This window comes from Heptranchias perlo, chromosome 11 (genome assembly GCF_035084215.1).
Source record: "Heptranchias perlo isolate sHepPer1 chromosome 11, sHepPer1.hap1, whole genome shotgun sequence".
In the NCBI taxonomy this organism is placed as follows: Eukaryota; Metazoa; Chordata; class Chondrichthyes; order Hexanchiformes; family Hexanchidae; genus Heptranchias; species Heptranchias perlo.
The window spans coordinates 11,724,708-11,752,321 of NC_090335.1; the positions used below are offsets into that span (position 1 = coordinate 11,724,708).

The following is a 27,614-nucleotide window of genomic DNA, read 5'->3' on the forward strand; positions in this document are numbered from 1 at the left end:
TCCCATGTAGAAAGAAAAAAAACCAAGCTTCATGGTAACATAGGGATAGCCAATAAGTGTGAGACCACACCTGGAGTATTGTGTGCAGTTTTGGTCTCCGTACGTAAGAAAGGATATACTTGCCATAGAGGGAGTGCAGCGAAGGTTCACCAGACTGATTCCTGGGATGGCAGGACTGTCGTATGAGGAGAGATTGGGTCGACTCGGCCTGTATTCACTCGAGTTTAGAAGAATGAGAAGGGATCTAATTGAAACATATAAAATTATGACAGACTGGATGCAGGGAGGATGTTTTCCCTGGCTGGAGGGTCCAGAGCAAGGGGTCACAGTCTCAGGATATGGGATAGGACATTTAGGACTGAGATGAGGAGAAATTTCTTCACTCAGAGGGTGGTGAACCTGTGGAATTCTCTACCACAGAAGGCTGTGGAGGCCAAGTCAGTGAATATATTTAAGAAGGAGCTTGATAGATTTCTAGACACAAAAGGCATCAAGGGGTGTGGGGAGAGTGGGGATATTGTGTTGAGATAGAGGATCAGCCATGATCATACTGAATAGCGGGGCAGGCTCGTAGGGCCAAATGGCCGACTCCTATTTTCTATGTTTTTTGAAGGGAATTTACAGAATAGAGGAGATTGGGAGCTCCATTTGTAATCTAAGGGGACAGTGAGGCCAAAAAAAACGATGGATGAAAAATGATTAAAGGTGGAGCCAAAGTGAAGAGAAGGGAGCTGTTAGACTCCCCAGAAATATGAACAAAATTTTCATTTTAGGGTGCGGTGGCGATCAACAGCAATCATTGAATTATTGCATCCAAAAGGGCTGGAGGCTATCTGTTCAGATTTGAAGGAAGTTGCAAAGGAAGTTGTAAAATGATGCTGGTCCCAGCACTCTGCTGCTTCTCTCCCAGATCTCAGACTCCTCTCCTTTAAGACTCACATTCTGCTCCTTGACACCCCTCACCACCACCAGCCCTGCTCTTCATCACACAGCTATCTTTCCTTAGGGAATGTAGAGTGAAATCATTAGCAAAAATGTGGATAGGGTTGGATAGTAAGCAAGGGGTCATTGACATATAGGAGGAACAGAATGGGAGAGGAGAGCAAGCTCAGGGAATCTCTGAGTTAAATGGAAAGAGTGTTGGAGGATGAGCCACAAACTACAGCAAAGACAGAGGAAACTGGATAGGCATTAATATAACTTTGGTGCAAGGCCATACAACTGTAAATGCCAGATCCTCTCCAAGGTAATGATGGTCATTCAGTAAAGTGTTGAAGGGCAGAATTCCAGTGAGGTGTAATGTAGGTAACAAGGTTACTAGTGAATCATGCCAAAAACCACACTAATCGTCATGGATTAGATGAGAACATTTAAGGTGATAAATAATTTGACAGTGAAGCAGCTTCCAGAACTTTGGAAAATATTGGCATAAGGGCAACAGGGAGTTGACTTGCTCAAGGTGAAGATGACAAATTACCAAGCTGAAGGAAAGGTAGACCTAGAGTAAGAGATTGGAGAGATGGCATAGGACAAGTGCAAGCTTGCAGGGTCACATCTGAAAGGTGATGGAAAGATAGGATCTGGACTCAAGACCACAATGTTCAGAGAGTGGATTATGTCACATACCTAGTGGAAATAAAAGTCTTGGTTACAATGGAATAGAATAGAGCAAAAAGAGAGATTCTTTATTAAGATTATCAAGTTTAAAGCTGGAGGAGAAAATTGAACCACACAGATCCGCTATTTATTCGAGTTATCAAATACTATCAAGACAGAGCAAAAGAAAAAAACAGGTTTCACAGAAGTTATGAACAGGAGGTTTGGCAATGGACCAGAAGTGGCAGCTGTTGGAAAACCAAAAACAGCAATAATATTTTTCTTTGACAATAACATTGCATTTTGTAGCTCTAATAGTGGATTTACAAAAGTTATGAGCAGAGATAAAGCTGATTCAGGATGCCTCAGATAGATTAAGATATCTGATGTAAACGGGCAGAATGTTTACAAGAGATAAAACAGCAGGCATGATTGAACCATTATCAAATCTAATGGAAGGGAAGAATGAAGGATTAAACCTTCCATGCCAGTTAGCATAACATTAGTTCCTTCACTAACAGAAGGATCAGAAGAGTAGAAGCAATAAAGAATTCTCAAATACTGTCCAAGTTGACTGACATACAATTTCAGGATTGGTTTACAGAGTCTGTTTCGTTGCAAGAGGTAGATAAGAGACAGTGTCCAGAAGAGACCAACACAATCTAAGAGTTAGGACTGGAGATGGAGAAAAAGTATATGGAGTCCTTAAATTTGACTCCGATTTGGCCATGAGGCCCACACTCTGCAGTAATGTTGAATTGGCTGTAGTCAGACAGCTGGAGATAGGTATAATGCGTATTTCCAGGTTACATGGGCTGCACACCATCCGCACTCTGGTTCCCTCTAAAATAAGTGTCCAAGCTTTTTGCCTTCATGGGCCACTTAGGTTCATACTATGGAGCCTTTGGACCACATATAAAATTTAATGTTTCCATTAATTTACATACATCTCAAGCTAGCGACATTAAGAGCCTTGAATGTTCTGATCAATGAGGCAACAATGCCAAAAACAGCCCATCCCAAACGTCCAAGTCTGTGAAATTCACAGACAACAAATCAACGAGTTAAAAGATAAGTACAAATGTAACGAAGCTGCCTGGACTCACAGGACAAGTGGCCCACAAGCCATAGTTTAGTCACCTTATTATAAAACTTGAAGTACCTCTTGAGCATGTGCAGGCAGGCCAGTAAGGGACACAACACAAAGTAACGGCAGGCAGTGGCACTGTGCTTCGAAGGAAATCAGAAGACTTAAATGTGAATGGTGACGATAACCTGACTAGCACAAAAGGCTGTATTATTTAATGCACATTAATTAAACTAGTTAGGTAATGATAAACTTCAGGGTCATTTTTTTAAAAATCACTTGGAGATGACTGTGTGAAAGATCTTAGGAGCAGGCTATCCAGTTTATTCCTAGAAGCCGACAATAACCTATTTTAAAAGTCAACCAGTTAATCGGACTAAGAGTACTAAAGCAGGAGCATTAAATGTATCACGTCATCAGCTTTCCTAAAGAGCTTATCTGTTTTATCCTGATCCCATGTCCTTTTAGTGCCCAATATTTAGCAAGAATGAATGGCTAATTTCACAGTCAAACAAGTCTTAGGTCACTGAACAACACATGCAATTTTATAGTTTTTTGATACCTTATACTGATGAGGTGAGCAACATATTATTGTAGAGTGCTGTGCTTGCACTTTTCTCATCCTACATTAGGTCATCATTTATCCCAAAGCTACGGAGAAACATTAGCAATTTTGGCTGTACTGAAGTCCCTACCCCTAGTCTGTTCAGATGTAGAGCCACACTTTTAGAATTCAAGTAGATGTGGATTTATACCAGTCACTTCACTGATAGTATCAGTGATTCCACTGTTGCAACAACACAGATTAATTCAGTAGATAGATACAGGTGAAGGTGTCTATTTGCCCACTGCAGCTCATCCCTCAGGAAAGAATCTGCAGCCGTCTTGAATGATTCCAGGGTTTTTGCCTCCTCTACCTGGAAGCCCATTTCACATGTTGATCATTCCTTGTGTGAACAACTTTCCAACATCAGTTCTAAATTCGATGTTCCAAATCTATTCATTGGATTAGATTTTTCAGGAGAACTGTGTATGTTTCGTAAAACTGTGGTAAACTTCATTTGAGATTGTTGGTAGTCGAGATCCTATCACCAATCTACCACAACAGCACACCAAGACCCACTCTGAAGCAATGCTGTGCTGAACTGAGAGAAAGAGTGAAGGGCTTTAAGCTGTAACGCCGTGTCAGTGTGGAGGCAAGACGTGAGACATGGAAAAATTGGCAATGTCAGTGGGATTAACAGGAGAAACCCCTCCCCCAGGAATGTGGTTATGTGAGGTTTGTGGTAGACTGTGTCTAGGCCTGCAGAGTCATTAATGCACCCATCTACCATGAACTTATGTTCCCTTCTTTGTTTCGCACTGTCATCCTATACGAGGAACATACACCACTACTACTATAAAAGGGTCCTAGTGTTCGCACGTATAACAACATACTGGTCATATATCCAAGTGAAACCTCTTAGCACATTGATCATTGGACTACACTCAATTATAATAGATTCCTCCAATGACACACCAGTCAATATTTTGATTGAAGTTTCGTGATATCAAAACAGTTCCTTTAATCAACATCCTTCACCTAAGGTTTTGCTTAAGTTCTTCCATTTTCTTCCAATACCATTCTCACTCCCTTTCTTTGCTAAGCAGATAGACAGACATCCACTCAAGCCAGTTACTGAGAAATGTATGCAGAAAGCAACATAAAACAGAATGAGAAAAGGCCATTTGAGGTCCCAAGAGCATTACTCCAACAAAATCCATACAATGATCACGAGTGACATTTCCAGGGTCCCAGCAGGATTGAAACTAATGCTCCTTTCTATACTTATTCTTAAAGCTTTCCAATCACATAACTGTCTGGACATTAGTACGGTTCCTTCTTATAAGATAGGTGATCAACATAGCTGTTGCAATTTGGGTCACTCCACCCCTAAGAGTTTTTACTCATATTCATTGAAAAAGGGCTTTCATAAGCAGACCAAGTTTCCTAGGAACCAAAATCTGCACCCTTATATGAGTGGGAAAACATATACAGCAGGAAGGACCCCTTATCTATGGTTATGTCACACCAGAGACCTGGGATGCCCATGGTCTCCTGTCTACTCAAAGGCAATAAATACCACACAGTCAGACTGCTTTAAGTCAAAACTGTGATGTGGAGATGCCGGTGATGGACTGGGGTGGACAAATGTAAGGAATCTTACAACACCAGGTTATAGTCCAACAATTTTATCTCCTTCGTCAGGTGACTACTCACCTGACGAAGGAGATAATCTCCGAAAGCTTGTGATTTTAAAATAAAATTGTTGGACTATAACCTGGTGTTGTAAGATTCCTTACATAAGTTAAAACTAACAGATTATTTTCTAGTAAAATAATTACAGAGAAGCTGACAGACAGAGAAAGATTCAAATGGTGCAAATACTGGTAGATTGAATTGGTCCACAAAGAGTTAAAATATCTTAAGGACTTATTTCTTACACGGTATGATAATCTGAGACACTTTCATAAACTTACTAATGTAATGGTTGTACGTGGTTAAGGTGATGCTTTTTCCCCAACATATTGTAGTCTAGTTGTTAATTTAGATCCAACTAAAACTGAACTAAATATGTTGAGGAATGTTTGCAGTATATACTCCAGATCAAAAAGGTTTTCGAATAAGAGCTGTCACTCAATCACGTTCAAAGGCACAATTAGAGCATCATGTAAATAGAAAGGAACAAAATACGAAATACTAGATGCTGTAAATCTGAAACAAAAACAGAAAACGCTGGAGATACTCAGCAGGTCGGGCAGCATCCGTCCAGGAAACATTAGACATTTGACATTTCGGGTATAAAACCTTCCTTCAGAACTGAAAGATTTTACAGATGAACAGCATTTAAGAAGAAACAGAACAATGGAAAGGGGTGAAAAGCGCACACAGTCACAAAGGCCACACACACACACAAGAAAAGACATCGAAGGACCTGTAAGGAGCTGAAGTGGGGATCAGGAAATGGTTAAAGTGCAGAAGTGATATGTACAGGAGAAAAAGGAGGCATGATGAGAGAAATCAAAGAGGAAAAAAACATTTACAAGACAGAGTGTGAGAAGAGCTAAAGAGGTATCAGTAAGTAGACTGGGATGTGTGAAAAACTGAAAATGGAGGGCACAGACCAACCTGCCAGCACAGCGCTCCAATGGGGAGGGGAGGGGGTTGGGGGTCCCCATCAATCTGCTCGCCTCCCCCATCCCTAGAAACACAGGTACCCACCTATCCCACATTTCCTCTCCAGCAGTAGGTGCTGGCAATGAGTTAAGGTCTGAAGCTGTTAGTCAATATTAATGCAAAGTGCCTAGTAGAAAGAAGAGATGCTGTTGCTCATGCTGGCCTTGAGCTTCATTGAAATAGTGCAGTAGGCCAAAGACAGAGAGGTCCGAGTGGGAAAGAGACGGAGAATCTTTAGCTCTTTTTGTCTTGTACATGTCTTTTATTTCTTTGATTTCTCTTATCATGCTTCTTTTGTCTCCTGCACATACCACTTCTGCTTTTTAACCATTTCCTGAATCCCACCGTAACACTTTACACGTCATGCTACGTCCGCATGCATTTGCGTGCGACCGACCCCTCCTTCCCTTGTTCTGTTCCTTTTGAAATGCTGTTTATCTGCAATATCTTTCAGTTCTGAGGGAAGCCTTTACTGCTGAAACGCCAACTGTCTCGCATTTTCTCAACGGATGCTGCTCGACCCGAGTATCTCCAACGGTTTCTGTTTTTGTAAACAGAAAGCACTTGCTGAGTAGGTGTTAACACCTTGCCCAGCCATCGCATATCCACCTGAGGAAGGAGGAAGCCTCCGAAAGCTTGTGAATTTTAAAATAAAATTGTTGGACTATAACTTGGTGTTGTAAAATTGTTTACAATGGTCAACCCCAGTCCATCACCGGCATTTCCACATCATACTAAAGCTTCGACCAAATGTAACTTGATTAGCACCTTGGACAAAGTTTCTGCATCCTGACTCATCTGCAGATCAAAGAACCTGCTTGCATTCTCTCGCAGGGCCCCAATCTTCATCTTGTAGTTTAGGTGACACAGTTAGGAAGGATCTCCAGTCTAGTTATTTAAAAAAAATACTTTCGCCCTGTATACCGGTCATGTAAAAAAACCACAATATGATGCAAAAATGTTTCTATATTTAATCCACCATGAAAGCTCCACTTTAATCACAACAGCATTAACTACTCCACATATCTACTCCTCTGTGGGGAGAGGAAGGAGGGTGAGAAAACAAGAAAAAAAATCTATTTGTTTGATTCACTTACCAACCAGTAGTCCTGTGCAACACTCCAATCCCGAATTAAGTTGAACAAAACGTTAAACCATCTGAACCTGTTTTACAATTCTCCCACCTCCGGCTATAATGCATAAATTTGAATTTACCCCATTGAGTGCAACATAGCCATGTAAATACTGCATGCATTTAACAAATTAACCACTTACAATGGTCAAATTAGTATCTTTGGGATGCTGGAATTTTCCCATTGCGCAATGGGAATGTGATTTCTCTGGTCTAACAACAAGGTTTGTGAAGTTTCACTTTTAACAGGGATTGTGATAATGGTGCCTTGATCGGTATCTCATCTGTCAGTTCAGAGTCTGAAGCATTCAGACTTGGGGAGAGTAGCAGCTTCAGGGACTCAAGTCATAGTCAGCAACATTAAGGGGCAAATATTTGTATTTAATACAATCAACCTGCATAGTACAAACATCTGTGCACAAAGAAAGTCTGGTGTTGCAAAATGGTGTTTGTTATTTGTGGGATTGACTGGTCGCTTGGCTCAGTTGGTAGCACTCTTACCTATGGATCAGTTTCTTTGTTCCTGACATCAGTGCAGTGCTGAGGGAATGCTGCATTGTTGAAGGTGGCGTTCTTTGGACGAGATGTTAACTCGAGGCCCTGACTGCCTGTTCAGGTGGATGTAAAAAGATCCCATGACACCATTTGAACAACAGCAGGGAGTTCTACTATCCTGGCCAACATTCCGCCCTGATTTTTGTAAAATTATTCGTTCATGAGATGTGGGCATCGCTGGGAAGGCCAGCATTATTGCCCATCCCTAATTGCCCTTGAGAAGGTGGTGGTGAGCTGCCTTCTTGAACCGCTGCAGTCCGTGTGGTGAAGGTTCTCCCACAGTGCTGTTATGTAGGCAGTTCCAGGATTTTGACCCAGCAACGACGAAGGAAAGGCGATATTTTTCCAAGTCGGGATGGTGTGTGACTTGGAGGGGAACGTGCAGGTGGTGTTGTTCCCATGTGCCTGCTGCCCTTGTCCTTCTTGGTGGTAGAGGTCACGGGCTTGGGAGGTGCTGTCGAAGAAGTCTTGGCGAGTTGCTGCAGTGCATCCTGTAGATGGTACACACTGCAGCCACTGTGCGCCGGTGGTGAAGGGAGTGAATGATTAGGGTGGTGGATGGGGTGCCAATCAAGCGGGCTGCTTTGTCCTGGATTGTGTCAAGCTCCTCGAGTGTTGTTGGAGCTGCACTCATCCAGGCAAGTGGACAGTATTCCATCACACTTCTGACTTGTGCCTTGTAGATGGTGGAAAGGCTTTGGGGAGTCAGGAGGTGAGTCACTCGCCGCAGAATACCCAGCCTCTGACCTGCTCTTGTAACCACAGTATTTATGTGGCTGGTCCAGTTAAGTTTTTGGTCAATGGTGACCCCCAGAATGTTGATGGTGGGGGATTCGGCGATGGTAATGCTGTTGAATGTCAAGGGGAGGTGGTTAGATTCTCTCTTGTTGGAGATGGTCATTGCCTGGCACTTGTCTGGTGCAAATGTTACTTGCCACTTATCAGCCCAAGCCTGGATGTTGACTAGGTTTTGCTGCATGCAGGCATGGACTGCTTCATTATCTGAGGGGTTGCGAATGGAGCTGAACACTGCAATCATCAGCGAACATCCCCATTTCTGACCTTATGGTGGAGGGAAGGTCATTGATGAAGGTCACAGATTCTAATGCACAGGTCTTCAGCACTACAACCAGGATGTTGTTGGGATCCGTAGCCTTTGCTGTGTTCAGTGCACTCAGTCATTTCTTGATGTAACTCTGTAGTTATAGATAATTATTTCACACACTGGATATTTCAGGCAATGGTCTCATCAGGTCTCCATATTATAAAAAGGATATAGAGGCATTGGAGAAGATGCAAAAAAGATTCACAAGGATGATACCAGAACTGAGAGAATATCCTTATCAGGAAAGGCTGAACAGGCTGGAGCTCTTTTCTCTAGAACTTGCCAAGGCTTCTTCGACAGCACCTCCCAAGCCCGCGACCTCTACCACCTAGAAGGACAAGGGCAGCAAGCATATGGGAACACCACCATCGCACACCATCCCAACTTGGAAATATATCGCTGTTCCTTTGTCGTCGCTGGGTCAAAATCCTGGAACTCCCTACTTAGCAGCAACTGTGGGAGAACCTTCACCACACGGACTGCAGCGGTTCAAGGCCGCGGCTCACCACCACCTTCTCAAGGGCAATTAGGGATGGGCAATAAATGCCAGGGACACCCACGTCCCAGGAATGAATAAAAAAAGGATAGATATACTCATCAGGAAAGGCTGAACAGGCTGGAGCTCTTTTCTCTAGAAGAGAGGTGACCTGATAGAGGTCTTTAAGATAATGAAAGGGTTTGATGGGGTAAATGTAGAGAAAACGTTTCCACTTGTGGGGAGTCCAAAACTAGAAGTCATAAATATAAGATAGTCACTATTAAATCCAACAGGGAATTCAGGTGAAGCTTCTTTATCTGAAGAGTGGTAAGAATGTGGAAAGCGCTACCGCAAGGAGTAGTTGAGGCAAATAGCACAGATGCATTTAAGGGGAAGCTAGATAAGCACATAAGGGAGAAAGGGATAGAAGGGTATATGCTGATAGGGTTAGATGAAGTAGGGAGGAAGGAGGTTCGTGTGAGGTATAAATGCCGGCATAGACCAGTTGGGCCGAATGGCCTGTTTCTGTGCTGTACGCTCGATGTAACTCGATCCTTTTCTATCTGCGCTATTGGACACACACTTATTGTGCATATATTTCATGTGCATAGACATACGTTAATTTCTAGAAGCCTAGAAGTTAATAGCACAGAAAAGAAGCCATGTGGCCCATCATGTTTGTGTGAGCTCTTTGCCCTAAGCAATCCAAATCTCATCCCACTGCATCTTCCTTTGCTTTGCCATGGGATGTAGATGAGGCAGAGACCAATGCACTTTTCACTAAAAGTTGGAATGGCATCTGCCTCAACTACTTCTCGTGGCAAACAAAGTTTACAGTACAATAAGAGCCATTTTATCTGCTTTGTGGGAGTTTAAGACCTGGGACGATGGGAATCTCAGATACTCAAAAATTATTCCATATTGTTCATCCCTTGTTCAGAAAAAGATGTAAAGACAAATCAAGCAACTACAGGCCAGTCAGTTTAGCCTCGGTGGTGGGGAAGCTTTTAGAAAAAATAATCCGGGATAAAATTAATAGTCACTTGGACAAGTGTGGATTAATAAGGGAAAGCCAGCACGGATTTGTTAAAGGCAAATCGTGTTTAACTAACCTGATAAGAGTTTTTGATGAGGTAACAGAGAGGGTTGATTGGGGAAATGCAGCTGATGTCGTGTATATGGACTTCCAAAAGGCGTTTGATAAAGTGCCGCATAATAGGCTTGTCAATAAAATTGAAGCCCATGGAATAAAAGGGGCAGTGGCAACATGGATGCAAATTGGCTAAGTAATAGGAAACAACGGGCAGTGGTGAATGGCTGTTTGTCAGACTGGAGGAAGGTATACAGTGGTGTTTCCCCAGGGGTCGGTACTGAGACCACTGCTTTTCTTGATATATATTAATGACTTGGATGTACAGAGCACAATTTCAAAATTTGCAGATGACACAAAACTTGGAAGTGTAGTAAACAGTAAGGCAGCTAAAGATAGACTTCAAGAGGACATAGACAGGCTGGTGGAATGGGCGGACATGTGGCAGATGGAATTTAACACTGAAGTGTGAGGTGATATTTTGGTAGGAAGAATGAGGAGAGACAGTATAAACTAAACGGTACAACTTAAAGGGGGGTGCAGGAAGAGAGAGATCTGGGGGTATATGTACAAAGGTCGTTGAAGGTGGCAGGACAGGTTGAGAAAGCAGTTACAAAAGCATACGGGATCCTGGGCTATATAAATAGAGGCAGAGAGTACAAAAGCGAGGACGTTATGTTGAATCTTTATAAAACACTGGTTCGGCCACAATTGGAGTATGGTGTCCAATTCTGAGCAACACACTTTAGGAAGGATGTGAAGGTCTTAGAGGGTGCAGAAAAGATTTACTAGAATGGTTCCAGGGATGAGAGACCTCAGTTACGTGGACAGACTGGAAAAGCTATGATTGTTCTCTTTAGAGCAGAGAAAGTTGAGAAGAAATTTGATAGAAATGTTCAAAATCATGAAGGGTCTAGACAAAGTAAATAAAGAAAAACTGTTCCCACTGATGGAAGGGTCGCGAACTAGAGGACACAGGTTTAAGGTGATTGGCAAAAGAACCAAAGGTGACATGAGGAAAAACTTTTTTTTAAATACAGAGTGGTTAGGATCTGGAATGCACTGCCTGAAAGGGTAGTGGAAGCAGGATCAATTGTGGCTTTCAAAAAGGAATTAGATAGGTACCTGAAGGAGAAAAATTTGCAGGGCTACGGGGAAAGAGCGGGGGAGCGGGACTAGCTGGACTGCTCTTGCAGAGAGCTGGCACAGGCTCGATGGGCCGAATGGCCTCCTTCTGTGCCATAATCATTCCATAATTCTATGATATTTATATGTAATATGTTTTAGTCTTTGGTACAGGTGAAGACCTGTGTCTAGAATTATGAGAGCTAATAAATGGTTGGCCAATTCACAAGATAATAGATAAGGAAAGTCATTTGGCCCATCTTAATTCATTCATCCAGTAGGACCCCACATTCCCCCCACTGCAGCATTTATCAGTTTCTTAAATGATTCCAGGGTTTTGACCTACATTGTTCTATCAGGGAGTTCGTTCCATGTGTTGATCATTCTGTGCAAAGAAGAATTTGCTGATTTCAATCTTAAATTTACCTTTAATGAGTTTGAAACTGTGACCCTTCGTCACACCTGCGCAATTTAATTTAAAGTAATATTAGGGAATAATCCTTTCCATACCATTTACTTATATACTGCTATAAGATCACCTCTAACCTTCCAACATAACTCAGACCCCTTACACTAGGGATGAACCTCATGGTCCATCTTTGCTGTCTCTAGAGCTTGAAGATCTCCATCGTTTTCGGGCAAACAGAATTGGACACAGTACTCACTGTGATTTGTGAGAACACTTTACAGTTTAATCATGACCTCCTCTGACTCTCCTATTCTACTGTTTTAACTATGTAGTTCAAAAATCTATTGGCTTTGTTGGTCGTTGATCTGCATTGGTTGGACTTCACCGAAATTGAGACGGTATCTAAGGTGGACCTGAATTTGTACAATTAAAATTAAATGTAAAAACTGCTTTAAGGTCTCCGTACCTGAATACCAGAACCACTTGGAGTAAGATGCCCACGTTAAAGGCATACTTAGTGGCAATAAGTGATGGCATAGTAGGGATTAGTGAAACATGGCTCATTCCACAAGAGGGAGCAGAATATTCAGGGAAGACAGGAATGGCAGTAAAGGGAGGCGGAGTGAGTTGATATGAGAAATGCTGAGATCAAACAATAAAGTATTCTTCCAGTATCGTAACATAGCAAGAGAGCGCTTAGGCGGTTAGAATACTAAAACACGAAAAATGGAGGCGAGGTTGAAAAGGAGAGTCAAAATACTAACTGAATATTTTCTATCACAATTCACTGAAGAGGATGACACAAATATGCTATGTAATTGATATAGCACATCAAAGTTCCAATAACATCAGTGTGATAGTATTACTGGGCAAGTTAAAGGGACTGAAGACAAATACATTTCATAGCACTGTTGCTATTTATCCAGAATATTGAGCGAGATTTGTGGAGCACAGGCTAGCATTCAGAGAGAATTACTTAGCAGTGGTGAACTATCAAAGGATCTGAAGCAGGTGAATCTATTCAAAGAAAACAAATATATCCCAGGAACTACAAGCCTATTAGCCTAACCTATATATCAAGATGATTAATGGAAACCATTTTAAGCAGTAGAGTGGAGAGATGGCCTTATAAGAAATAGTCAGCATAGGTGCAGAAGAGGAAGATCAAGCCCAACAAATATTGGTTAAGAAAATTACAGATAAAGTAGACAGTGGAATGCCCTTTCATATAGTTTCCTTGATCTTTCACAAGGCTTTGGTAAGGCTCCAATGAAAGATTAAACTGAACCCCACTGGAATCTGGCTGAGGGATAGGAAACAAACATGCTAATGAGAGCTGTTTCATCAGACTTGGGGGTGGGAATTATTGACTGGTGTTCTTTGAGGGTAGGTGTTTGGATCTCTCTAGTTTCTTACATCCGGAAATGACATGAAATCAGAAACCAACTGCAAAATAGTCAGATTTGTAGATGATACTGTAATAGGTGGTGCTGTATAAATTGAGAATGCAGCAAAGCATTTACAGGCATTTGGGTCATCTACACAAAGAGGCAAACCGATTAAATTTGATACTGACAGGTATAAGGTGTTGTGAGTAATAATACAAAGACCTGTGAGTATTATTGCACTCATCTCTGGCAATGTCTAGACAACGAAAATAAAGCGAACAAATTCTAGGATATATATCTTGAAGAGTGAATACAAGTCTAACAAGGTTATGCGGTGCAATCACTTGTAGGTCCGCACTTGGGAGTACGGTACGCAGTTCTGGCACTATGCCAAAATGAGGAACGCCCAAACATCGGAGCAGTATAGAGAAATTACAAGATTGATTGCAAGTAGAAGATCCATTGTACATATGCAAACAAAATGCCAGATTACCATCTTAAAGAAAGTGTACACCACAATCTCGAATAACAAGTTTCAGAACTAAAGCCCCATGTAAAGATTGGTTCAGACTCCAAATTGGCTAACATTTGTCAGACATTGTAGATGCAGCACATTTTGTTCAGTATAGTTTAAGCACTCCAGATTCACTAGTTTCTTCCCCCCCCACCCTGCCACCGCCTTAATGCCCACCTTCAACAACCACTCATTCTATGCCTGCTACACATGCCCCATTCTATCACTGAAGAAATAAAAGGAATTCCATATAGATATCCAAGCCGCTGAAAGCCATTTGAGCACTGATCTAGGGGTGAATTAACACATGGGTCTCTGTACCCGGGCCCAGGAGCCCCAAGCAAATATGGGGCCCACAGTAAAACTCACCATAACGCTGAAAAACTGCACATAACTGCTAGATCAGTTTCACATAGTATATTGTGATATGATTTTCTTTACGATTAATGCAGTGTGTAACTATTCTACAGGGCTATTTCTTTACACATTTTACTACACATTTGTATTTATGGATTGGGGTGGGGGGGGGGGGTTGTGAAGGGGCTGCGGAGGGACCCCAAATGTTCTTGTTGCTCGAGGCTCAAAATAGCCTTAATGCGGCTCTGCACTGATCTGTCAGACTGAGTTCCTGTCACAAGCCAGGAAGTCTGGAGAAAGAAACTGGGGTAACAAGGTACCCTTGGGGGAGAGAGATGAAGAAGGAGAAATTAGACAAAAAATGTCAGAGAACAAGTTAACCGACATCACTTCACCACACCTTTGGTGGCTGATGAGTCTGTCTGTCAGTTATAGAATGGCATTCAGGGATACCTCCAATTGCACAAAGGAAAAATAACAATTAGAAGGGTGGGTGAGGAGGGGGAAGGGGGATGGGGAGAGAAAGAACTTTAAGACAAGGTGTTTTGGGAGCTTGCTGCTTTAAGACACGATTAACTATTATTTTATACATCGGCTGAATAACTCCTACAGCATTGTGCCAAAAGAAAAAAATAAACACACAAGGCTTCCTTTATGCATACAAATGTGACATTTGCTCCCTTTTATGTGAATCAGCTCAAAACTACCCAATTCATGAAATTCCTAGGAATTAGCTTAATAAGCTGACTAAAGGGTAAACTACATTGTGCTGAAACAAGTTATTGTAGTCAGACTATTTCCCCTCCCCCTCCCACCCCCAAGGTAACATTACACAAAACATAGAAATGATACCAAAAGCAAATGGGGATGTTGGCGTACCAATTACATCTAGGCACTGCTTATGCAATCAGTCAAATATTTTCCCCAGAAACAGTGTACTTTACGATAAAGACAGATTTCAAGTTCACACCTTGTCATTATATACAGTCAGTTGTCCATGCAAAAAACAAGTTTGTTGTCCTTGTAAATACATCTTATCTCTGTAAGTACACACACTTTGTCACGCACGGACAAAGTACATGCTGAACATTGAGGTTTAGTGATTTGTGAAAATATGCTGGTGACCTTTGCTAATCGGAGACAGCCATGCACAAATACACACCAATCGTACTTAGACCTGGTCTATTCCCACTGCAAATTCCCTGATCTCCGTACAAAAGGCAGATAAACGTTTCATGAAGCCCAAAGAGAAACTAGAGAGTAGCCAAACTTACATAAAGTACCACTGAATGCATGGATTGCAATGATACACTTCTATTTGACTAGACCAGCATAGCAGTCCTTATGAGATAACCAACCTGATGTTTCAACAAATCATGTTTAATCGGCAGGAAATGCCACAATATTATTTTGTTCCTAAAATTTGTTGAGTCTGTGCAAACTTAACAGTAAGAACCATACTGTAACCAAGTATGCGAAAGTAGCACAATCCTTCATTTGTGAATTTTGAAGTTTTTCTGTCAAGTTGACAAAACCACACACACCTGATCCAATAACTCCCAGAAGGCTGATATCCACCAATGTTCATTAACGTTCTACTTTCCGACATTTTGTGTTGGGGTCCTGAGGCTAGCTCCTCTATAACAAAGTTTCATTTACAGATGTTTGCTTTAGCCTTATCCTACAACAAAATGCTATGTAGCACAGGAGACTGGGCGGTACGGAGCATGTTAGATCACCATCCTTTTCACTCTGGGCTAGATTTGAACCCAGGTATTAGTCTGACGAAAGTTCCATCAATCTGGCAGCTGCAAGGGCCCAAAGTGAATTTAATTCAGCAGTCTCTAGAGTTCCGTGTGGGTTTACCTACAGCTTCACAAGCTCACAATTTAACACAAATATGCATTAATGTAACAATCTCACTTTGGAGGGGGCATAAGGATAGCAGAAATGGAAACATTCACATTTGAAAGTCTGTACAGTAGGGGTGTGTTTCTGCAGTTAGGTTGAGGAATATTATTTGCCCACACTATAAGCAGTTTTACTCTGCATCCAACCACACTATATCTGAGCTGGAAGCACTTGGTGCTGACACCGATTGCCAAGATGTTCCATTACCCTGCACTAATATCCTTCATTTTTATGAGAAACCAAAACTCACCAAGTAGAACACACATGATGCATTGATTATGGCTCATTTTCGAACAGAGAAACTAGCTTCCAAAGTCTGTTACATCGAGAGGAACCTGTGCATTTTTAACAATTATATTCTACAGCTTTCTATTGTAAGCAAATCATACAAGAAAAAAACTGAACTCTTGCAGACAACGGATTGTCAGGAGTGTATTGATCTACTGCTGCTGCTACAGGCGGTTTACACTTTTCCACAGATTTGGTGTTCACATATCACCATTGCAGTACGACTCGAATAATGATTACATCTGAAGGTAACCATTCCCATTCAGAAAATTAAGTATCACTTTAAAGGGAAAACTCAGGAAATAGAATGCTGAAATAAGGACAAAACTAACATTACATCAAAGACTCTCTCTATAGTGTGGTCCTTCTTGACAAGTCTCAAATTTGTGCAGGAAAGATGAAAGCAGCCTAATACCATGGCATACTGAAGCTTGGTGGTAAAATTTAGGATCATCACAACAATTCACGAAGGCGGATTGAGTACTTGTCCGGTGAAAGATTTTATAGCACAGTTGATTATATGCAGTTATCCACTTGCACAGATATTTTGGAAAATTAAAATCTTAGCAATAAGGAAGAGGTGATGGTGCCAGAGTGGAGGGTATAGCTGGCAGTCAAAATGTGTGGTGGTTCATTGGAATGTTCTGTCAACACTACAACAACATACAACTTGCATTTATATTGCACCTTTAATGTGGTAGAATGTCCCAAGGCGCTTCACAGGAGTATAATAAGGCAAAAGTTGACACCGAGGCAAGGAAGGAGACGTTAGGTCAGGTGACCAAAAGCTTGGTCAAAGGGGTAGGTTTTAAAGAGGGTCTTAAAGGGTTGGAATCGGTGATTAGGGAACCGAGTTTGTGGCGGGGGCTGACGACGATGGCTTCGATCTTCCCAATATTTAATTGGAGGAAATTTCGGCTCATCCAGGACTGGATGTCAGTCAAGCAGTCTGACAATACAGAGGCAGTGGAGGGGTTGAGACAGGTGGTGGCGAGTTAGAGCAGGTGCCATCAGCATACATGTGGAAACTGACATCCTGTTTTTCGAATGATTTCACCGAGGGGCTGCATGAGTAGATGAGAGATAGGAAGGGACCGAGGATAGATCCTTGAGGGACTTCAGAGGTCAAGTTGCGTGGGTGGGAACAGAAGTCATTGCAGGAGATTCTCTGGCTACGGCTCAATAGGAAAGAGTGGAACCAGGCGAAGGCAGTCCCACTCTGCTGGACAACGAAGGAGAGGAGTTGGAGAAGGATGGTGTCGCCAATCGTGTCAAAGGCTGCAGACAGGTCGAGAAGGATGAAGAGGGATAGTTCACCACGGTCAGTCATGTAAGATGTCAATTGTGACTTTGATTTGATTGATTAACACGTCAATCAGTGCCAATGTGAAAATTGAGATTAGTCTGGGTCTTCACTGGCATGGATTTGGAACACATTAGCTAGTTTTGAACATACTACATTGTGAAAGTTGGATTTTAGCCTATTTCCAGCATAATCATGACTTTTCTGACATTTAATTGAGGCATGAAAACAGGCAGGGAATCTGTAGTAATGTAATTTATTATATTGCGACACACAGGTATAATAAAAATCATTTATCAATACTTGTCTTATTTTTGTTCCACAGTATTTACGTACACACTCTAAGCTTTCACAAGAAATTCTTGCTGGCTTGTTTGGGCCTAACGACTGTTATGAAAAATTCTCGATGTGCCTATTCATTAAACAGCAAGAGAGCAAACTCGTTTTGTCATCTTTTTATACAGCTCCAGGACAAATTCCCTAAACTTTAAGCAGTCGTGTACAAAACCTGTTCAAAACGTGACCCTCTAGATAACCGCTCTTAAGCCCTTTTTGATTATAATTTTTGCCCCAATGCAAGTGCATCAGCAGCACTTTCCAACATAAATGACCACTGGAGAGGGTTTTACTTGGTGCCTCTGATCAGAAGCATCAACAGCAGCAAAGTAAAATCTCTCCAGTGGTCAATGGTTCCCACTGGCAGCACATGGGCCCACACTCATGTGCAGTTGTTTCATTGTTTCCAAATTCAACTCTCAATACAATGTATATTATAATTCCATAATACAAAAGGGCTGTTAATCATTCACAAGTGAAGTGCTGCCCCCACCAGTGAAGAGATTTTTTAACAACTTCTGGATCAGGGGAGGTCCAAAATACTGCACGGATTGATAGAACTCAGGCTCATGTTCGCCACCACGTGGTACTTTTATTTCAGCCGGGTCAGTGGAGCAGGGGGGTGCTAATCCAGGAGTCTGCTGTAGGTGAAAATAATTTAGTGATTATCTGTCCAGTTTTTGAATGGGGATGTCCAGAAATTCCTAAAATTGTATGAACAGAAAATTTCTGCTGCTTAAATTAAAAGTTCTATTTTTCCCACACTTACTCTTTTGTGTCTCATAATGAGGGCACTGAGTTACAAGGCTTTAAATTAATTTTCCTAAGTGGCAAAGCAAGCCACAGAACTTAAGCCGCAATCCCACACCTGCCCAGCCCTTGGCAAAAGAAGGCAACCCCAAGAAAAGTGGACAAACAACAGCAGATCATCTCAAACCAAGCAGACACACCTCCCAGCAGCCATTGGCAGAAGGCCAAGAAGCAAGTAGCCTCCATGCCCTCTCTCTTGGTATAATGGTGTGTGGGAACTAAATAGAAAGGGAAAAGGGGCCATTTATCTTCACTTTGCAGTAAAACAGTGTTGCTCTGCCCCCTTTATATATTTTATAACATCTAAAGCCTGAAACAGAGTGCTGCATGATTGTTATTCCATAAATCAACATGATCTACACCAGCAACCACCTAACTTCAATGTCAGTTATAAATGAATGAATCTTGAAAGCATTAGGACATTATCTGCCTAGGTGCTTATTGTAGACAGGTTCACTATTACATTTTTAGGTCTACTTCAAGTTTAAAAGCTTTTCTTCATGATACCGAACTACATTCCACAAGTTAGGGCTGGGTCACATTCCCATAGTTTTCAAGCTTCACTTAGCAGCACTGGGTTTCTCGATGTCACTTGTTTGTTTTAAAGCTTTGATCACTTATTCGCCCTTTCCATGTGTTACATTGTAATACACTATTTTGCTCCCATTTATATATCCATCTTGACATCCATTTGCATGTGTAACCAGCATCTTATAAACATTTAGAAAAAGAAAACAAAACAGAAAAGGGAAATAAAGGTTTGCACAAAAAAGGGCCACTGAAATTTACACAGTTAAAAACAACTTTCATTCTATTTGTTAACTGAACTAACTACCTCATGTGGCTTTTTATTTGACTAGTCTGGTTCCTTGCAAAGGGATCCATTTTAGAGTTTGTGTTACTCTATGTCATCTTGAAGCACTTAAATCTTTTGAGGATGGTGTCTGGAGCTTTGCAATGGGACTGGGTTTTAGCTCAAATAACTTCAAGAAAACCAGGATCTGTTTTGTTGACAGCTACAGTCTCCCTGAAACTGAATTTGACTAGCGCAAACGCTCTGCCCCTCCTACTCCACCAGAATGGCAAAGGAGGGGTTGTCAACAAGCCCATGTAGCTCGGTGCGCAAGCTTAATGTCTTAACCCTTTGTGGGCATGTTAGCCAGCTGAATAGAGCTGCAAGGCCTTCAGCTGATGCGACTGTTATGGGCTACGGACCTTGCCGTAAACTAGTCAACTAATGCTGGAGGTATATTGTAGAAACCCAAATAAGGCCAACGTTTCACTACTTTAGAGGCGCTATATAAATGCAAGTAGTTGTTGTTATTGTTGCAACTAAGAATCGCAAATCTACTCCAGTTTGAATATTAACAGGGGTGACTTACTCTGAATACCACCAAAGGTACAGCCAGAGTACATGCTGAGTTTATAATGAGCAGTGTAAGAAGATTGCCACTTTCTGGAATGAGGTGACAAAGATTATAAAAGGTGCATACACTGACTGCACCAGCACTAGCCATACAGAGGGATCCCAACACAGATCATGATTCGGCCAGTAAGCCCTGCCTCCTGTTCACTGGTTTACTACTGGGAGAAAAAGATTTGTAAAGGAGCCAGAAATGTGTGGTAAAATCTACTCCCTCAACTTAAAACTGTTTATTCAAATTATCTAATAATTCAATTTTTTCCCCTTAATGATCACTTTGTCTTATTATTTACATTACTTAATTCAATCAGGAGTAGACTTACATCCAGTAAAGAAATTAAGAGGAGGGCGCCTGCCTATAATGTGACTGACCAGCTTCTCCCTGCTCTTTTGGCTATGTACTTCAAGATGGCTATGTAGTCTCTGGCAGGGTGGGGGGGGGTGGGGGGGAAAGACAGAAAGAACCCTTGGCCAATTCATTCCCTATGATGACCACAATCTCACCATCAGTTTCTCAACAAAACCACATACTTTTATTTCTTCAACTTGTGCACTGAATATTTCCTCCATGTGCAGAAGGAAGAGAGAAGCAATTATATTCACACATATCACAAATGTATTTGTAAGAGAATGTTAATTTGCTTTTAATGCACAAATCTTGGTGCATCAGTTGAATGTCTTTAACCAACTAAGAATCTGAAGTCAGTTTCAAAATTCATACCTGATTCATCACCATGACTGCTTATTTCCACCTTCAGGACTTCACCTGCCTACTTCACCTCCTCCACCCACCACTGAAATGCTCCTCATCCACACTTCAAGGCTCAACTTCTCCAAGACTTTCCTGGTCACCTCTATCCAACATAAACTTCAACTCATCCAGAACTCTATGGCCATACACCTATCTCACCCCAGTCTCGTTAACCTTCATTGGCTCCTTCCCCAGTGCAAAATGCTCATCTTAGTCTTCAAATTTCTCCTTGTTCTCACTTCAAGGTGGCACCACAAGTGATAAGGCCAGAACAAGAACAAACAGAATCCTTGGTTTTATATCAAGAAGCACAGAATACAAAACCAATGAGTCAATGTTGAACTTGTACAAGAACTTAAGTCAGGCTATAGTTGCATACAGATCTGGGGCCATTATAGAAAGGATACAAAAGCAATGAAAAAGGTGCAGCATAGATTCACTTGAAATAATTGCCAGAAAAAGGGATGGTTAGAAAAAAAATTAATTTATACAGAGGATGGTTAAAATGTGGAATTCTCTGCCACAAATCATTATTAAAGCAGAGCCCACAAATTCTTTTAAAAGGGAATTAGAGGGCGGTTTGAAAAAAAGAGGAATATTAAAAGGTGTGGGGAGTGAGGAGAGTAGGATTAGAGTAGGTGGTGACAAACAGTGGACCAAACGGCCTGTTTCTGTCCTGTATCATTCTATGATTCTACAATTCCTACATCTCAGCGCACACTGTGCTCTTTGAAATCTGTGCACGCCCATCCCTCCTTTACCAATTGGTAGCATAGCTGTTAGCTACCACATCCTTGCAGTCTTGAACTCTATACCTCGCTACCATTCTTCCCATCTTAAAGTCTCCTCAAAAACTTCAGTCACCATATCCAATTTATCTCCTACTTCTTGCTGGGCATCCATCATTCTCCCTGTAAAGTGCCACGAGACTCTTATTTGAAACGTGCAATATAAATGTATGTGGTAGTGGTTTTGTTGAACCTGCCTACGTGAAGTATTTTACACACTGTAGTAAGTTTGAAAAAATTCATTTGTGCCTTAGCAGGCAATTCAAAAGTACAACTAACACCCGGCTAGCTGCAGTTACCATTTACCTAAGGAAGCTGCAGGAGCGCTTAATCTACAAGGCAGCCAAGTTAAGTTAGGACAGATTAAGGTGTATTGCACAACAAGTAGGGTGGGTAGACTTGAAAAGCAGGAACTGAACAATAAATTCCGAAGCCCTGAAGGAACACTCATTATCAAGCCGAAGTCCTTAAAAACAACAGAGAGAAAAGCACCAAACTAAGCTGCACACGCATGTATAGGTTTGCACGGTGGAAAGGCAAAGGCTGCAAGGTTACAAGTTCAGGTATTCTGTAAAAGGTGAAGTGAAAATTAGCCACAACAGGATATGGTCAACATAATATGCATGTCACCCTATATTTACTGCACACACACAACTCCCCAATGACTTTCATATTAATTGTTCATTGATTTTATTAAATATTCGTTCAAATATGCTACATATTTACACACCAAAACTTTAACTGCCTCTACTAGGAACGTAGGAACCATGTCTGGTCCATACAGAGTGAAACAACGACTAGTGTGTATGAATGTTTTAGGCTACGCATGCCTTCAACGCGACACACTCGCAAAGTGGACAGCTGAGAGCCAAGAGAAGCTGATGACGATCCTTCACATATAGCCTGGATGTGCAATGAAAACCATTTAATTTACAGTAAAGCCAGTGCACACTGAAACACTGCAGCTGTAAGATACTAAATGAAAAATGGCCCCTTATGAAAAGCTCATATGTCAATCAAGTTGAAGTTATTTTGTTACAAAGCACTGTAACAAAATGAGGAAGTTTTAAAAAAGAACTTCAGAAAACTGACAAACCAACTCCAGTTTTCCCCATTTTATCACAGCCAAGCTCCCTTAGAATCACTTGTAATGCATCAGACCAGCAATTAGTGACAGAGGGCACTGCTAGTAGCATTCGCGAAACAAGTCGAGTCTCCACTGTTTTCAGCAAAATATTTCAAGTCGCAACGAATGCTAACACATTGATATGCACTAATCTACTGTAGTGGAGTAATGCATTTCCAGAAATAGTACATAATTACTTAAAATGTCAAAGATAGGTTAGAGGCAAATTACTATCCAGAGCAGTAAACCACTTCAAATTACCGTGTAGCATGTGAAATCTACATTGAACTATTACAACTTTTGATCTATGTGCTAACAAGGTATTGATTCTTCAAAAAAAAGGAATTGCACTGAGATCGCTAAACATTTATTTATTTAGAAAAAAATATATATTTGTACTTTTAGGTGCGTTTTAAAGACAGTGTTTCAGAAATACCTCTTCAAATGTTGTTCCAATTCCCAAAATAGCACTTTGATGGCCATTCTGTCCCAGCCTCGAGCACGGAGAACTGTATTTTTCATTGATAAAGTCTTACGTTGCAAGATCTAAGGGACAAACCATCACAAAACACTCCAATGGACCCAATTCGGAGAGACAAGGCATTAACATTCTCTAAGGAACAGCACTATGCATTTCACAGTATGATCAGAAAACACAAGCAGGTTGTAATGTCCACAACACACACGCACATTGCAATGCCTGCGGGTTTTCACTGTACTGATAAGCTCTTTTGCTTCTTGCACGCAAGATTGTTCCACACTCTTTCCCAGCTGGATACTGGCAACTGAAAAAAAACAAGAGCCAGGCAATGACGTCACTGGACTTGGATCACCTGACTTACTATTACATAAACCATCACCAGAGATTAGAATCTTTATGATGAGTGATTATACAACCCAGTGAACACAGACCGCCTCCCTACTAACCAAGACATAATAAGTCCTGTAATTCAAGGTGGTTTTTGATGTGAATGAAATATATTCAGATTCCAGCTCAACTCAAAAAATGCACAGGTGCATTTCTGTACCAATTCCCATTTAACAAGGAAGCCAGTGTTTGCACAGGAGCACCCAGTACTAACTGCAAAGATAACAAAAGGAGATTATTTTTCAAATGCATGATGCATTGTTCCATAGAGATGCATTGTTCCATAGAGATGCATTGTTCGATAGAGATGCATTGTTCGATAGAGATGCATTGTTCCAGAGTGGGTTCACAGTTATGATTCCCTCACACAGGTGATCTCAATAAACCACCTGCATTTATATAGCACTTTTAACAAAGCAAAACATCCCAAGGCGCTTCACAGGAGCGTTATCGAACAAAATTTGACACTGAGCGACAGGAGGAGATATTAGGACAGGTGACCAAAAGCTTGGTCAAAGAGGTAGGTTTTAAGGAAGGTCTTAAAGGAGAGAGAGTGGAGAGGTTTAGGGAGGGAATTCCAGAACTTAGGGCCTAAGCAGCTGAAGGCACTGCCGCCAATGCAGCGATAAAAATTGGAGATGTGCATGAGGCCAAAATTGGAGGAGTGCAGAGATCTCAGAGGGTTGTAGGACTGGGGGAGGTTACAGAGATAGAGAGGGGTGAGTCCATGGAGGGATTTGAAAATAAGGATGAGAATTTAAAAATCGAGGCATTGCCGGACCAGAAGCCAATGTAGGTTAGCAAGCACAGGGGTGTTGGGTGAACAGGACTTGGTTCAAGTTAGGATACGGGCAGCAGAGTTTTGGATGGGGGTTGCAGAGTGCATGTGAGATGCTGCCCCCTTAGGAGGGTGGGGGAAAATTTCCACTTCCAATTTTGCCATGTCTGGTCCTGAATGTCCCACCTTGAGTATCCCTCTCCATGGGGGTGATTTTAGGAGGCAATTGCGGGTGCGTTGAGGGCGGGGGGCTCCGAAAATAGAGGAAATCCCGTTCGGGTTCAGAAGCCTGTTCCAACCCGCCGACTTCCGAGTTTCCCAGGGACCCATTAGTGTGCACGCGGGCAACCTGAAAACGGAAGTCCCGCTGGCAATTAAAGCTGGCAGGATGACAGTTAAAAAGCCAAATGTACCTCATTGAGGTACTTAAGGCACTTTACTTGTGACAGATTAAATACTTAGAAAGATTTTTTTTGAACTTACCTGGGCGGCTTTCCCACCGCTTCTGAAGGGCCGGATAAGAGAATAAGAAACTAAATAAATTAAACGTTGTTTAAAAAAAGCTACCTCCAGCCACAAACCATAAAAGGCCCCCCACAGTGTAGAGCATTGCTTTTTTACCTGACAAATTCGAAGAATTCAGCACCAGGCTGTGCTTTCCTCTTTTGTCCCAAACCATCCAGGGTCTTATGTAAAGTGACAGATTGCACAGAGACAAATGGCAACTGCCTATACAATATGATGTCAGATTGGTCAGTCATAAACAACTATATTGAGGACAGCAAGAAAGCTAGGAGATACTGTGAATTAATTATTCTAAATTTAATCCACTGTTAATCAGATTTTAAAATTTATCTTAACAGCACAGGTTTTTTTGTCATCATGACCCCCCCCCCCAACCCAAAAAATGTGGCTTTTAAAATTCATCGTACCATGGAAAGAATTTGTGTTTGACAAGACCCGAAAAATACCGAGAAACAAGGCACCCGTCAGGAGAAACTGTTAGCATCAATTCGCACAACATGGTTTAATGTGAGTGGTTCAAACAAATACTAATGGGCACTAGATGACCTCATTACCATTATTAGTTGTACTTCAGTCCATAAATACCAATGGCATTCTCAGCAGCCAATTTCTCATAGGTTACCCTCAATATCAAACACTGCTTAACCTGGGGCTGTATGCGGATTTTGCGAGATCACTGTGTGGAAAATCGGCTTCTCCAGATGATCGACATATTGTTCTGCATTTATCAAAAGTCATAATTTAGAGTGTAGAATTTACTTTCAAAAGCACATTTTCCTGCCAGCACAAGAGTGATAATGTAGTTGAAGTGTTGACCAAGTAATAAATTCAAGGTAACACTGCACACAGAGGGTCTATTACACACCAATTACTTCAAGGGAACTATACTTGAGTTATAAATTCACATTAAGCACTTTGAACATAGCACGCTGGTGTTACAACATGTTTTGTCACAGAGCAATGAGGCTCGAGTCTGTACACAATGTTCTCAATCTTATCTGGCCATTCAGAGGGAGGGGCAGAAGGGAGGGAAAGCAGAAGATTATCAACCCATTCTTGCAGAGCACTACCAGAGCCTGTGAGCAGGTTCACCTACCCAGCATTTTTAGCCCGGACTGCTCAACATTCCGAATTTGGAGGGTGGCGTTTGCAAGGGTGGCATTTGCAAGGCCGGGGGGGGGGGGGGGGGGGGAAAGAGGACTTTAAATAGGGGAAACAAATTACACACAATTGTGACACGATCTTCAATGTTTTAAAGGCAAATATCTGTACTCTTGCCGACACTGCTCAGTTGATCATGTGGAAAATTAACAATTCGAGATCAGGCATTTTCTGTAGAACTTTATCCCAATAGGACTTTATAAAGTTCCACTCCAGTGGTATGAATGGAAACTTGGTGTAGCACTTCCCATTCATGTCCTCACTGAGTCTCTGCACAAAATATACATCAAATACAAGGATGACTTAGACGCCAATTATACTTGGCTCCTTGTGCTCAGAAACCTATATATTAGGCCACTTACATGACTTCTACAACAATTTCTTTTTTCATTCTATAAAATGCTAGGGCTCTGATTTAAATACCCCAGTAACTATTGAGTGCTGACATTAGATATGTCACTGCCAGGTGCATTCTAGGGTGTGAAAGCCAGAGTCTTAACTGGCTTGCAGTTATACTGCAGCTAGGTCTGTCAAATCATAATAGCTAATTGAGGCAGAAACCATATCATTTGAAAATGAGCTGAATTAGTATTTGAAAAGTAAGAATATCACAGGATACAATAAATGTGATTAAAGTAGGCAGCTCCAATTGAGCTGCTAGCACCTGCCGAACGTCCTCTTTCTGTGCTCTGATACTATGATTTGCTCTGGTACTGGCAAGCTGGAAGCGGATTTAGAAAAAGCTGGAGGCGCTTGAGCTCTAAAAGTGCCTCAAAACTACCAATAGGTATATATATCTCCCTACATAAAACAATGCTACAATTCAATTTAATATAATTGAAGGGAATGACAAGTTGATGTTTCAGGTGTGGATCCTTTGCCATAACAGAGTGCCCTTAACTGAAATGTTAATCTGCAGTTCTTTCACTTTAATATTAAATTCACAGCAAACACTCTAAGATACGTTCTTAGGGCTAAAATGCAAATATAACATCTTCGAGTGACACTGGGTTAGGTTTCAAGCCTCTTCTATCAGATCCCCATATTTAATTGGGTATCTTGTCCACTTTCTCCCTCCTTCTCTCAGTTCCCTCAGTCACTGGTACCTGTGTTTTCTAGAATCAAACTAAAATACTGATTTTGCTACAAATTTAAGAGCAATCAGAACAGAGAAAAACAAACTAATTCGAAGTCCTGTAGAATGCAAGAGGAAACCCCACCCCTGGAGCGCCCTCGTCAGCAGCACAGCCTTACTGGGTCAAAGTTTCTGTAGGGGAAAAAAAAGTGTGTCCACCCAGCTTTCCAATCTGTGAAGTCACATTTTGTTAGTCAGCAGTGCCATTCAGCTGTAGAGGGAAAAAATTGAAACGAAGATTGCATTGAATGAAGCAGCATTTGGAGGCAATTAAAGTGCAAAATTACATTGGGGGGGGGGGGGGGGGAAACAAGGAAGAAAAAAAAATGCGAGGGGCTGAATGGCCTGCTCCTGTTCC

At 41.5% G+C, this 27,614-nt stretch overlaps 1 protein-coding gene across 2 annotated transcripts in view; it reads right to left on the bottom strand.

Annotated features, from left to right (window-relative positions):
- Nucleotides 1-27,614, bottom strand: part of tsc22d1 (TSC22 domain family, member 1) — a 194,649-nt gene that overhangs the window by 20,037 nt on the left and 146,998 nt on the right. Inside the window, exon 1 of one of the 2 annotated variants that reach the window (XM_067992526.1) lies at nucleotides 23,226-23,564. The exons of the other annotated variant lie outside the window; for it this stretch is intronic. Coding sequence (XP_067848627.1) covers nucleotides 23,226-23,311 — 86 coding nt within the window. The 5' untranslated portion in view covers nucleotides 23,312-23,564. Of the gene's footprint in view, nucleotides 1-23,225; nucleotides 23,565-27,614 lie in introns of those variants that run through there. 2 annotated transcript variants of the gene reach the window in all.